This window comes from Aegilops tauschii, chromosome 2 (genome assembly GCF_002575655.3).
Source record: "Aegilops tauschii subsp. strangulata cultivar AL8/78 chromosome 2, Aet v6.0, whole genome shotgun sequence".
In the NCBI taxonomy this organism is placed as follows: domain Eukaryota; kingdom Viridiplantae; phylum Streptophyta; class Magnoliopsida; order Poales; family Poaceae; genus Aegilops; species Aegilops tauschii.
In genome coordinates this window covers 222,671,097-222,685,418 of record NC_053036.3, presented here as the reverse complement: position 1 = coordinate 222,685,418, position 14,322 = coordinate 222,671,097, and the positions used below count along the sequence as shown (strand labels likewise).

Below are 14,322 nucleotides of genomic sequence, written 5' to 3'. Positions count from 1 at the left end.
TCATGCGTACTCGATGAGGTTGTCTGGCAGCGGGCTGATCCCCCACAGTTTGTGGTCTTCCCGCGTGTCGATGTTCTTCTTCATGCCTTTGTAGAATGGGTTGATGACGCTGGCTGCAACATCAGTCAAGGAGTCGTACTCTTTTCCGGTGTATGGAACTCTCCACTTGCGCTGAATGTCGATGAACTTGTTGGGGTTGATCTCCAAATCGTACATCTTCAGCTTCTCTTTGTCGCTTTCAATGCTGAAACCGGTAGATGTGAACAAGCTCTCATGCTGCAGCATGTTGTTCAGGCGCTTGGGCCTGCAAGGGGAGAGACATTTTGAAAATTAGCATTACTTTTGATGTTTGAATTATTCATTTTTGTTTTGTTTTACAAGCGATGAATCCATGAAGTAGATGTTTATGTAGCATAAATAATGGATGAATGTACTTCAAAAACTAGTAAACAAAGTTAGACCAAATTCAGAGAATACTTCACTACATCAAGTTCAAAAACATCTTTTTAATACATCGAGTACATAAACTACACTATCGGATCAAGATCAGAAACTACACTAGTACATCAACTTCAGAAATTAATCTTCTGCAAGATTTTCCAAATAGTAATCCAGTGCATCAGGTTCAAAAAAACATTTATCTACTTGAGAAAATGCAGTAGTTCATCCACTTTCACAAATCACACTAGTACGTCTAGTTGGGAAACAAGTTTGATGAAAGTTTCAGGATACTGTACTAATTAAACAGATGAACCAAACAGGGCAAATGCAGTTTTCTTTTTTGTTGAATAAAAGACCTATACCAGTGCTTGATACATCTTTGTGCATGAATTCTATATCAAGTTCAGAAATTAATTTGACAAACATGTGCATCAAGATATGGACCTATACCGCTTCACCAAACATCTTTTAATACATCAATTCTATAAACTATACTAGTGCATCAAGATCAGAATCTATGCTAGTACATCAAGTTCAGAAATTAATTTGGTGAAACATCTTTCAGATGCTAATATAGTGCAATAATTTCATATGCTAATCTAGTGAAACAATCCACTTCACAATTTCAGAAATGCATGTAACTTGAGAAACATGTACTCATGCATCCACTTCACAAACTATAGTAGTTCATCTAGTTGGGAAAAGTTTAATGGAATTTTTTGGGGAGCAGTACTAGTACAACCGATGAATGAACAGTAGTATGGGTTACCATTTTGTGGCCGCTGTGATATGGTACACCAAGCAGAGTTCCTCGACGCACAACTACAGGACTGCTGCCATCTGGGGAGGTTCATCTTCGCTGGTGTAGTGCACACCAACGCCGACGATCCTACGACGCATGCCGCCAAGCTTCCTCCAGAGCCTGGAGATCACCTCGTCGGCCTTGTCTGGTTCGCTGGTGCAGACGATCTCCAGCGTCTCTTTGTCGTGGAGCTCAACCCCTGTGAGGGTTTCGGTGTACTCGCGCTTCTCGTCGGGGACGTGAACGTCGACGAGGTTGCTGCTCTTGTCCGACGGCTCGCCATGATGACGCTTGGCAGACGGTTCCTCCGCCATCGCCTTCCTCCGGGGACTGTGGGCTTGTGAGAGAGAAGTTTCGGGTTTGTGTGCAGTGGAGATGGAAGCGGCAATGGTGGTTCTGTGAATGAGGCAGAGATGGAGTCGATTTTTGGGGCTTCTTTGAGTGCGCGGGGGAGGCGGTTCGTCGGGGACGTGGTGGTAGTGGTCGTGGGGTCGCCGTTTGCACTCCCTTGTGGCAACCGCCCAGTGGGTGGCGCGGGCGGTGGCCTGGAAGAACTAACCGTCCAAGCCAATTTCTTTGCCAGGGTATTAATCTAGTCGAACTGAGTAGTCTTGTCAAGCTGTACTTATCAGTTGCTTTATCCCACTTGCTCGTCTCAGGGTCGGTGACGATGTCATTTTACTGTCGCACTGATCCGTCTTGTCAAGCTGTACTTATCAGCTACTTATCCCACTTGCACGTGTCAGGGTTGGTGATGATGGAGGTTTGTACTTCTCTACTGTGGGTACTTGGACTGGTGATTGAACTGTTTGGTTACTCTGCCTTCTACTGACGAGTGAGAAATATCAGTACTGATGTGTGTGAGGGTTTAGATTTTCCTTAACATTTTTTTGCTGGGTTACTGGTTGACAGTAGTGTTTGCGTCAGATAAATCCAGATAAGTTTTTTCAAATATATTTGTGACTGCATTCAAAAGGATTATCAAATGGTTTACATAATAATGTCACTGGTCCAGCGGGCACAAATCAGAAATTATATCTTAACTATAGTACTGATCGAGAAATCGACGATAAAGCTAGATAAGTTTTGGTAACGACAGTGTTTCTAAAATGTTTCCTCATTGTGTACTGAGGCAACTGAGACTACAAGCTTATTTTTCAGTTGACGCAGCAGCATAAGCACTATGGATTGTTCAGTCTTGAGCTCCTCCTAACTGGCCCGAATGTTGTCCCTTGCCGACGCCCTTTCCTGGTTGAGCCTTGGCAGCTTCATCGTCAGTTTCAGTTTCCTCGTCCCCGATACTGTCATCTTCGTTGTCTTTGTCTGACTGGTCGTCATTCTCGTCAAACTCTTCTTCTTCATCCTCTTCTTTTGATTTTTTGGAACTTTGTACCTTGCCATGTTTCTGTTCAGCGCCACTGACCTCCTTGCCCACTTTGCACGTGCGGGCATTATGTCCGTCAGTTCCCCCACACTTGCGGCAAGTGTAGCTGTTACGTGTGTCGTGTCCATTGGTAGAAACCTGGGCAGCTCCAATTTCCTTGTGCAGCGTTTGCTTGTTGACAGTGGGCATGTGCGGTAATTATGGTTGCTCACGATGTTGCAGAATTCGCATGCCCTTATCTTGAGAGGTTTGCCGTCCGGGCCAAATTCCACGCGCTTGATGGGGCGTGGCGGCTTTTTGGCTGCTGCTTTCGCTGCTTGCGTCCTACTCTTCCTCCCCTTTGTGTTTGAGAATATGGGTGGTTTAATCACCCTTTCCTGCTACTGCTGGTAGGATGTCCTGTTGTCATGTCGTTCGCCTACAGCACCATCAAGCTCATGATCTTGCATGTGAGCATGTTGGTGCTCTTGAGTGTGCACATGGGCAAGCTCTGGTTGTTGTTGCTCCTCTTCCTCGTTGTCAAACGGGTCAATAGCTCCCAGATGGTTCATCTCGGATAACATTGTAGCAATATCCTGCTCAATGGCTTCATTGTCCGCGTCACCTCCATTTTCAGTAGAATGCATGGCGTCGAGTTCTTGTTCAAGTTTGTCCATGACGACCCATGACCTCACCATTTGCTCTTGCCTTCTCAAGATTTTTTTGTGCACCCTCATGTTCAGCGTCAGCAGTGAGCTTTCAATGCAGTATTGGGATGCCTGGTTTGACGCTACTGTCCTCAAATCATTTCTATTGATGTTGGTTGGATGTTCGGGCGTTTGGTGTATCTCCTGAGGATGTATTTCTCTGGAACGCTGGCAGCCTTAATTGTCTGCATCATGCACAGGACATGCACGCAGAAAAGACCTGTATTTTTTTGGAAGAGGTGCATGTTTTTTGTCATTTCATTCGAGCAAAAACTTTGCAAAAAAAAGTAGTACAGTATGTAACATCTTTTTTTAGTCCTCACCTGTGTGGTCCCATAGCCTGCACTCGCACTCATATGTTTCTCCCACGGGGTCTGCAACCACCTGGAACGCGTGCTGAGCCCACACAGACAGTTTTTGCGGGTTGTTGTAGCGCACGAGGTACTTTGTGGGCTCTTCCATCTCTGTCGCCGTGAAGAGTGTGCTTAGTTTTAGCCTATTTCTGATCTTGCTGTGGCTCGTGAGTAAACCTTTGCCATCTGGGTGTCAAACTCATAGAAGGTCAGCGTGTTTTGTTCCTTCTGCACATGCAAGAATGATGACCAAATTATTAGTTTTCTCACAGCAAAAAATTGTCTAACTAATAATGTTTTACTTTAGTAAGCATGTTATTTTTGTCTTACGACAGGTGATAGAGCTATACCCAGTTACCCATTGTCTCCTAGTTCTCTGTTTGCCTCCTTGTTTTGACGCAGGAGTTTACCTGGCTGACAAACCAGTGTAGGTTTTGTCTCTTACTTACGAAGTTCTTCTTGAGCACATAGTTCATTGCTCTCACTTCGTTGTGTGGATGTCATTTTGGCGCAGAAAATTTCTTTGAAGTAGGCTGATATCCATCTCTCACGCTCCTTCCACATGGCCACCATCGTGGCATCATCATGGAGGTTGTACTTATCCATGAGTCTTTTCCAGGCAGCCTCAAACTCAGTTGGCATGAGGGGCCAGTTGAGGATTGATGTGAATTCATCCTTAAAGTCTTCGTGGAGGTAGTACAGGTATGCGAGGTGTTCCCTGTACTTCTTCATAATGTGCCAGCGGCACAGCTTGTGTACCGTGTTCCCAAAAGCATCTGGGATCACCAAAGCCATTGCCAGGCACTGGTCTGGTAATGAGAAAAGAGACATGGAGTGGTCAGCAGATGGTGGTGCATATATAACAATAGAACTGACACAACATTTTTACTGTGTTATTTTCCTTTTGGGGGGGTGGTGGTTGGGGGTGGTTTTGGCGGTTGTACCTGTGAGGATGCATGTAGGAGCCTTCCTCTCATGCACCTTAAAAATGTCTTGAACAGCCATCTGAATGAATCTGCATCCTCATCTCTTATCAGGGCGAAACCAAAGAATGTAGTCTGTAAGTGGTTGTTAGTACCGACAAACACCCCAAGTGGCATATGGTACTTGTTGGTCTTATATGTGGTGTCAAATGTTATGCAGTCACCAAAGTCCTGATAGGCCCCTCGACAGCTTGTGTTCGCCCAGAATATGTTCTTAACTCTGTCGGACTCATCCAGTTGCATGTCACAGAAGAATTCCCTGTTTATAGCTTTCATCTCCCTAAAGAAGTTGATAGTATTTAGGACATCGTCCACATCATCAATCCTTGAATTCTTTGCTTTGCTGCATATTAAAAGTTCATTTAAAAATGCATGTTGAACTGGCGTCAGGTCATGCGTTGCGTAATATGTTTGTACTGACAGAGGAAAAAAGACGGAGGCGGTTTATGGGAGGAGAACAAGTTTGTACTTACAGGTTAATCAGGTCTTTGGCATTCATTTCGAGGAAGTAGCTACCGGGGTCATCACCGCCCAGTATGCTCATGATTTGCGCGTGTTCGATGCCTTTGAACTGCAGGTACTTGACGTACTCCAAGATTTTTTTGTCAAAGTTTTTGTGGGAGTGCAAGAAGACAAGCATTTGCGGAGTGAGCTGTAGCCTGTGGTTGTGTTCCCAGACTATCTCTTTTACGACAAATGTTCCATCCTTTTCCCTCTTCAGCCTCATTTTAGCCCCGTAGTTAGTCCTGGCTGTCGTCTTGTTCCGCTGTCTATTTGCTCCTGACACCTTCGATTCATAGACTCCATAGCACGTGCAATAAAGGTAGGCTCTGGTCTTAAACTTGGGGCCTTCCCTGACAGCAAAACCCGCGTGCTTTGCATAGACGTTGTAGAAGTTCTTTGCTTCTTGGAAAGAGCGCATCTCTAGCCTTGGCAGAACGTAAGCTTCAATGTTAGGTGGCTGCACGCAACAGTGAGCAAACAAAAACGCAGTTATGAAAATGTTAGATGGGGTGGTCAGACTACCATGGTATGGACTGTGCTTGTATGTTTTTTTCTGAATGGATACTTACATGTGTATAGCTCTGTGCTACCTCAGGTGTTTGTTGTTCACCCTGGTGTATGGGCACGGGTGGTGTCACCCTTGGCACATGCAGCAATGCATCTCTTGGAGGAAGCAATGTTGACGAAGGTCTCCGTCTCTCATTGTACGGCTGTCGCCCCTCAGATTCGTTGTGAGGTTGCTCCTGTCTATATGGCTCATATCTTGTACTTTGCATCCTGCTAGAGTGGCCAAAATTTCTGTTTTCTTCGGCTTGGTCTTCCCGTCGCAGCCGCTTTTGCAGCACGGATGATTGATGAAGATGGAGCGACTGGTGGAAGCATGTGTGTCCTTGCCTTTCTGCATGCACTAGGGAAGGAAAACATTTGTCGTTGGGGAAATTGTTGACCTTGTTGCAACCCATCAGTGGCAAAGCTTGTATTCCCAGATATTGGTGTTTGCTGCATAGAAGAACCTGTCGTGCTTCTGATGATTCTGGTGTTGCTTGAAATCTGCCTGTATTGTTGAAGTATCCAGGTGCTATTTCTGGTGTTACCCAACCAGGCGGTGCCCCATATCTTCTTGGCTCATCAAACTCTCGCTGCGTGTGCCGCCTTGCATGCTTCTGCAATGACATTCAACAATTTTGGGATTAATCTTTTCTGCATTTTTCTCATATACATGCTATGGGTAACATGTCATGCACTGAAGGCAATGTACAAGTTGAACTTGCATCGCTGGTCGTTATTAAACTTTGTTCTCTGTTTTGTATCTGGTTTAGTTTCCAGTCGAACTGATGAACGTACATGTTCAAGACTGAACAACTGATGTACTGATTTTTAGCACATAACTGATGCATAAACATTTGGTGCACTACTTGCAAATTGAACATTGAACTTCATAGATGTATGGATATGCATATATATAAAACTGATGCATGTCTTCTCTTTTGTTCATCTATAACTTATGCAACTACACTAGAAGTACTCCTAGTTTATGTATCATTGAACTTACTGTGTAACAAGTGTATATTTTTTTCAACAACATTCTTTCACTAGTTCGAACTGACGCAACTACACGGCATGTACTGTTAGAAATAAAATCATTCAACTTGTAGTGGTAGCTGAACCTTATATAAAGCCTAGTAGCTACTTGGACTGATGCATAAGTTTATGTTTTATTGGCTTGAACTGAAGCTAGCATATTAGAGGTACTGACAGTAACCTCGACATCCAAATTGTGTCTCAGGTGGCAGGGGTGTAATGAACTGATGCAAGCATTTGCGATGTACTATCAGGTTCTGCATCATAGGAACATGTAGTACTGATGAATCTGATAGTGCAACATGTAGGCAGAGCATAGTGTGTGCATTTTTTAAACTGAATCTTCTTCATAGCAGGACTGATAAACTGATTCAATTTTTGAGGAAAATTAGGGTGGGAAGCAGACATCACCTCCATTGGCATGTTTTTGGATCTGACTTCTTCTTCCTTTCGTGGGCTGCGTACTCGCATGTTCTTGGGAGGCGGCGCCATTGATGCAGGCAAGGAGCTTGGGGAGACGACGACGCTGCTGCTTGTGGTGGACGTCTGACGACGAGGTCCGGGAAGGCAGCGGCTTGCGAGGACCACGGGTCCGGCGAAGGAGCCCCGGCGACAGAGGGAGGCAGGATGTGAGGACCACGGGCCCGGTGAAGGAGCCCCGGCGACGGAGGGAGGCAGGAGGCGGGGACTATGGGCCCGGCGAAGGAGCCCCGGCGATGGAGGGAGGCAGGAGGCAGGGACCACGGGCCCGGCGAAGGAGCCCCGGCGACGGAGGGAGGCAGGAGGCGGGGATCACGGCCCCGTCGTTGGATCCGTCACCAAGGAAGGGATGGCCGCGGCGGATCCATCGCTGGCCAGTCACGGCGTCGTGGGCTCCCTCACTCCGGCTATCGCTGTCGCTCGCTCGCCCACGATGGCTGCCTCCGGCGAAAGAAGGCAGGTTGGGTTCGGGCTGGGTCGGGGGGATTCTACGGTGGTCTGCGCGTCGCGCCTATATAGGGCCGAGGGGTAACCGAATAATATTCTGTTATGGGTAACAGAATTGTCCAGCCCTATATATATGTGGCTACTACAACCATGGAATTCGCACACACCAAAGTAAACTATTACATGCATAATTACATAGGTGGCTACTACACACAAGACATTTCCGCACACCAATAAAGTAAACTATATATTACATGCATGATTAACTAGCATAAACGATCATCTGATCATCATCTACTTCTTGTGACGCTTGCTCTGCTTGTGGCTCGATCAGGGCTCGTCGATTTGGGTAACGAAGCACTTCCTCATGTCAACGATCTGCCTGTGCATCTCGTAGCATGTGTACACGCTCTTGGCCGCAAACCTGAGGTGAGGTTCATCCAGTTGCCGCATGCAGACCCCGTGCCAGGATACGGGACTTGTTCTCTGGGCATCCTGCTTCATCTTTTCGTAGTAGGGGTCGATGATGGCCGAGGCGAGTTTGACCAGGGAGTCATTCTTCGTGCTACCCCAGACCCTGTAGTGGTTATGGATTTCGACAAGGTTCTTGTAGGCCAAGCCCGTAACACTGAGCGCTTTTACATCGTTGGTGGTTTCCACCGTGGTGAACTTGTAGTCAGTGCTGTTGACAAACCTGTTGAAACAATCGCAAGGCTCTGTGGCCATGGAGTAGTGGTAGATGAGGACATGATGGCGCACGCACAACTGGGCCACGGCAACCTTCTAATCTATGCCGGGACGACCGGCGCTGTACTAGAGGTCGATGCCGACCACCTTGTACTTGTCTCCGGCAAGCAACTGCTCAACGCTGTTGATGTAGTCGTCCACCACGGCCGGTCGCCGCTGGACATCCCCTCTCTATGTGTCCTCGTGGGTGTGCTTGTTGTGTTGAGGGGCGCGATCGAAAGGTTGAAGAGACTAAGGTTATAATGGCCGCGGGTAATAAAGGGGAAGCCGGACGGCCAGGAATATCGGCAGGCCCTGATGGCAGTTCTAATTTGCAGCACGTAACTCCATCGTGCCGCACGTAACTGCATCGCGTGGCAACGCGCGCGGCGCAACCGCATGCATATGGGGCCCTCGACGTGATCGTGCGCACGCCCAACCGCTGGCAGAGCGCGCGTGGAGGGACACGAGCAAAGCGCTCCGCGGTCGCCTCAACGGCGATCAACCATATATATATATAATCTTAAAGTTGAACGCGCAAGGAAATTTTGTCCACAAGCTGAGCGCGCCGACGGACGCGAGCAGAGCGCGCCAACGCACGTGACAGAGCGCACCGCGGTGCCTAACGGCAAGCACAGCGCGCTGCGGCGCCTAACGGCGAGTAGAGCTTGCCGATGGACGCGAGCAGAGGACGGCACAGTGATACGTGGCAAATAAGACGAACTGTGCGAGCGATGTCGGAGACATGAAGCACGAATCAGATTAGAGTTGTGTGTGCAATACGTGGCATACAGTTGATCCATCCAAGCTGTTTGTGATGGAATAAGCTGTGTGTGTTGCGGGCAAACGCTTGCTGGTATATAACCTTAAATTTAACCAAAAAAGTGTTAATGCATGTTACAAAAATTGTATAGCTGTAAACTATGTTCAAATACGACTCCAACGATATAATCTTTGGCGACATGCATTCGTATTTTATTAGTTAAATCCTACTTATAAACCAGGACGGGGGTATAGTAGGTAATTAAATCGCAAACGTTTTTTTTATTAACTGTATGTGTACGTGTCCTCTCGTCCTCCTCTCGCACGTCTTGTCACCCCGCTGCCGCAGACGGCTTAAAGCGCAAACTTGCGCAGCGCACGGGGGCATTCTTTTGGCCAAACGGTGGCGCCAATGAATCGTCGGTGAGCCCGTTCCCGTGCAACCTCGCAGGTTCCCGCGCAAGCTTCCCGCCCGACTCGGTGAAATCCCCCAAAATCCCAATGCTTACCGGCCTACTATAAAAACCCTCACGGCCGGCGAGTCTTGCGTCACATTTTCCCCTTCCTCCCTGTAGCTTATCTCGTCTGCTTCTCCCACAATCGCCAATGGCACCGGTCCGTCATCATCGCTCAGCCACTCCGCCGTCATTAGAGGATAGCTCCAGCTGGGAGGCTACACCGCGGCGGCGGCGCAGTCCTCGGCGTAGTGTAGTGCGCGTGGCGTCCCTATTGGGTGTGCGCGGAACACCCACCACACGCTCCGCCGCCGCTGCCCGTCGGCAGCTGTTGCCAGCCGCCGTTGCCGCCACACAACTGTCGAAAGCCAGGGCCATCTCCCACTCCGCCGTCGTGGCCGCCACCCCACTGCAGGCCACCGTGACCATCACCCGCTCCGCCACCGTGGCCCGAAGGCGGGAGGTGCTGGTCGTGGCCGCCACCCCATCGTCGGCCGCCGTGGCCGTCAACCCACCGTTGACCGCCGGGATCATCACCCGCTCCGCCACCGCTGCCCGAAGGAGGGAGGCAGAGGTGGAGGCCCGCACGTGCGCCAGGGACCTTGCGCGCTACATCGAGTTCCTGCGGGAGGAGGAGGAGCGCCTCGTCGAGCACGCAAAGAGCCTTACCGCAGTCGTGGCCGCAGCACACGTCGACGCAGAGGCGAGGAATCAGGAGATCTACGAGCAGTCTAGCAGCTTCGAGAGGGATCGTCTGGAGTGGCAGTGGGCGTTCGAGCTGGCGAGCGTCGCTGAACGTGCTGCAGCGGTAGGCACCGTATTGCATTTGTCTAGCTCATCGGTAGGCTCCTCCTCCTCCTCCTCTGCCTCTTACTGAGCGCGCTCGGCAGAGCAGAGGCTGCCGGAAGTAGCACAAAGCCCCTCCGTTAGGGGCTATTTTGTTCAGTTCATCTGACTATAGATGTGTGGTCAAACTGTACAAGGTACTTAAAATTAGCTAGTATATATAGGTGAACTAGCTATTTCAATACGTGGTTGGCAACAATTGGGGAGATGTTTGGTCTGTTCAGCTGTCGAGTTGAACTGTTTGTATAAATTAAGAACGACTGCTTAATCTATGAATGAAATCTATGCTTAATTACTGAATTTTAGTTGCAAAAATTACATAGTGCTAATGATTTTTAGCTGCATATTTTGACAAATCGCAGTGTTACAAGGATTGACAAATGGCAACGTTACTAGATCAACAAATATAAATCTTTCCAGTTTGACAAATGGCAACATACCCAATATGACATATGCAAATCTTACCAAATTGTTTGTACGTGGTTGCACACGGGTCATCCAAAACAACCGTTTGCGTTGAAGGGATGCCCAAATCCTGCGCTGCTCTCACTTTGCATGCGGGTGTTCTATCTAAAACGTTTGCGATCAAGAGCTGCAGAAATCCTGCTCGGCACATTTTCTCTTGGCTTCCTGGGAAGCTGTCGGTTTGCATACGGGTGTTCTAACAAAAATGTTTGCGATGAGTGTTTATATTTAAAAAGCAAATTATGTTTTATATTTAAAAAGCGAATTAAACTGTGGCTTGGGCGCCATTAATGGAGAGGATGCGAGCAAGGCGGGAGGCCATGGAAGTCAAAGGGCTCGCTTCCCAGTGAGCCTGCGTAGCATACAGCTCGCACGCTTCCCGGTGAGCCTGCGCACTCGAGGACAGCTTGCACGCCACTCGGTCAGCCTACGCACCGGATGGCGCTCGCACGCCTCCCATTCAGTCAAGGTCAAGCAGCTGTCCGTACGGCACCTCCTACAGCCATTAAAACCAAGACACGTGGCGTCACGTGAATGGTTTATAGAACGCACACAGTTTGAATTATACAAACGTTTGAGATATTAAAGTGGCACTATTTTTTAAAAATGCCTTTGTTGGCTGTCATTATTCGAGTGCACCTTCTCTCAAAATGGACACAAAAAATACCACAGCATGTCGGGTCCCATTCCATGATAGAATGCCAAGTTTCATGAATTTCAGACGAGTTTTTCATTTACTAGAATTTAAAAACCAGGCATCTCAATGTTTTGCCGGCAATCAACGGTGCCCTAGTGTTTGAAATTCATTCCCATTTCTTGCATGGGACCTAAGCATGCACCCAAGGACACAGATTTGATTTTACAACCAATTTATATGCACTGGAGCATGTGCATGTAGTTCAAATTTGAATTATGCACATAAATGCATTGAAAACTCAGTTAATGCATAAAAATGTCCAAACGAACCCCGAAAAATCACAAAAATTCACACAACACTCCTGTTGTTCTATGTTGACACGAGAAAAATTTGAAAGCAATAAGAGGCAATGGATATCGTTTCGTCCCCAAAGGTGGGACGTTCCCTACCGAAAACCATCATGCTTGTTGTGAGAAGCTCCGGTTTGTGAGAAGCATACACCCAAACCTGCCCCAAATGGGACAAAAAATTTACCACGGCATGTTGATGCCACTCCATGATAGCATGCCAAGTTTCATGAATTGCAGACGAGTTTTTGATTTACTAGAATTCAAAAAAAGGCATCTCAACGTTTTGCCGACAATCAACGGTGCCCTAGTGTTTGAAATTCATTCCCATTTCTTGCATGGGACCTAAGCATGCACCCAAGGACACAGATTTGATTTTTCAACCAATTTATATGCATTGGAGCATGTGCATGTAGTTCAAATTTGAATTATGCACATAAATGCATTGAAAACTCAGTTAATGCATAAAAATGTCCAAACGAACCCCGAAAAATCACAAAAATTCACACAACACTCCTGTTGTTCTATGTTGACACGAGAAAAAATTTGAAAGCAATAGGAGGCAATGGATATCGTTTTGTCCCCAAAGGTGGGACGTTCCCTACCGAAAACCATCATGCTTGTTGTGAGAAGCTCTGGTTTGTGAGATGCACATATACCCAAACCTGCCCCAAATGGGACAAAAAAATTTACCATGGCATGTTGATGCCGCTCCATGATAGCATGCCAAGTTTCATGAATTTCAGACGAGTTTTGGATTTACTAGAATTTAAAAACCAGGCATCTCAATGTTTTGCCGGCAATCAACGGTGCCCTGGTGTTTGAAATTCATTCCCATTTCTTGCATTGGACCTAAGCATGCACCCAAGGACATAGATTTGATTTTTCAACCAATTTATATGCACTTGAGAATGTGCATGTAGTTCAAATTTGAATTATGCACATAAAATGCCTGGAAAACCCAGTTAATCTATAAAAATGTCCAAACGAACCCCGAAAAATTACAAAATTGAACACAACATTCTTGTTGTTCTATGTTGACACTCGGCAAATTTTGAAAGCAATAAGAGGCAACGGATATCGTTTCGTCCCCAAAGGTGGCACGTTCCCTACCGAAACCATCACGCTTGTTGTGAGAAGCTCTGGTCTGTGAGAAGCTTATACCCAAACCATCCCCAGATGGGACAAAAAATTTACCACGGAATGTTGATGCCGCTCCATGATAGCATGCCAAGTTTCATGAATTTCAGACGAGTTTTGGATTTACTAGAATTTAGAAACCAGGTATCTCAATGTTTTGCCGGTAATCAACGGTGCCCTCGTGTTTGAAATTCATTCCCATTTCTTGCATGGGACCTAAGCATGCAACCAAGGACACATATTTGATTTTTCAATCAGTTTATATGCACTGGAGCATGTGCATGTAGTTCAGATTTGAATTTATGCGCATAAAATGCCTGGAAAACCCAGTTAATGTATAAAAATGTATAAACGAACCCTGAATAATTCCAATTTTTTTGACGACACACCTATAGTTGCATGTTCACTGCAGATAAAAGTTCTAACAATTCAAACACCATCCTTTGTAGTTGTGACCCCATTACGTAATTCAAATGATCAAGACGATAAATCAAGTAGATCGCACACAGTTTATTATCACCAACCATGTGAGATGCAGCACAAAATATCTTGGAGCACCATCGGTGTATAGTACGCCTATGGCTTACGAGAGAAGGTGTGTCGGCTACAGTCCACAGCCGGCGTGTCAAGCACACTAGCTCACTCCCCAAATATCATTTCACTGTTCATTCGTCGCCGGTGAAAGATGGGGACGTGGACCCACATCGTGAGGGCAGCTTCGGCGGCCCACTCTGGCGAGACGCAGCTGCCAGGCGCGTGCTAACAAGCTTCGTGAGGGCGACCACAGTCTGCGTCCGAGCGGCCAAGGCAGCCCAAACGGACGCTGTTGCTTCTCAGGCGGCGGCAGCAGCATCTGCCTCGGGGATAGCAACTGGCGAGAGCGGCACAGCAGCTGTCTGTTCCGCCGCGGGGGCCTTAGCCCTGATGGAGGCCGCCCACTACCATGTCGAGGCCGTCCACGCCCAGCTCGTGGCGGTCACCGCACAAATCCAACGAAGCTTCTCCGACAACGATCGGCAACCCACGGCCGAAGAGCTGGCAATCGCCGAGAGAGTTCGAACAGCCGTCCGTTCCTGCGCGGCATACCTTGCCACGATGGAGCCTGCCAGAGCCCAGATCGCAGCCGCCCACGCCCAGCTCGTGGCGGCCTATTCCAAAGATATGGCGGACGCGGATGGCGAGATGCTTGCCGAGTATGTGCAATTGATGCCATGGAGCCCCTTCCCCAGGAGACCGTCGGGCGCGAGCTGGACATGGAGGCGGCGGCGGAGATCGACGAGCAC

At 47.7% G+C, this 14,322-nt stretch overlaps 2 protein-coding genes across 2 annotated transcripts; both read right to left on the bottom strand.

Moving 5' to 3' along the window:
- LOC141040900 (uncharacterized) lies at positions 1-1,557 on the bottom strand. The gene is made up of 2 exons (XM_073507015.1): positions 1,268-1,557; positions 1-304 (listed from the first exon to the last, which is right to left on the bottom strand). Exons 1-2 carry the CDS (start codon positions 1,555-1,557, stop codon positions 1-3), a joined length of 594 nt encoding a protein of 197 aa, XP_073363116.1.
- Positions 1,558-4,107: 2,550 nt separating this feature from the next.
- LOC109782450 (protein FAR1-RELATED SEQUENCE 5-like) lies at positions 4,108-7,226 on the bottom strand. The gene is made up of 6 exons (XM_020341069.1): positions 7,200-7,226; positions 6,167-6,316; positions 5,123-5,610; positions 4,774-4,992; positions 4,611-4,681; positions 4,108-4,475 (listed from the first exon to the last, which is right to left on the bottom strand). Exons 1-6 carry the CDS (start codon positions 7,224-7,226, stop codon positions 4,108-4,110), a joined length of 1,323 nt encoding a protein of 440 aa, XP_020196658.1.
- Positions 7,227-14,322: the final 7,096 nt, after the last annotated feature.

Coding starts and splice junctions, on each gene's coding strand:
- LOC109782450 (XM_020341069.1), bottom strand. CDS start 7,226: ATGGCGCCGCCTCCCAAGAACATGCGA. Junction 4,993..5,122: donor GCCAAAGACCTGATTAACCT/GTAAGTACAAAC, acceptor TTTAATATGCAG/CAAAGCAAAGAATTCAAGGA. Junction 4,682..4,773: donor ACCACATATAAGACCAACAA/GTACCATATGCC, acceptor ATGAGGATGCAG/ATTCATTCAGATGGCTGTTC.
- LOC141040900 (XM_073507015.1), bottom strand. CDS start 1,557: ATGGCGGAGGAACCGTCTGCCAAGCGTCATCATGGCGAGCCGTCGGAC. Junction 305..1,267: donor CCCCAGATGGCAGCAGTCCT/GTAGTTGTGCGT, acceptor CTCCCCTTGCAG/GCCCAAGCGCCTGAACAACA.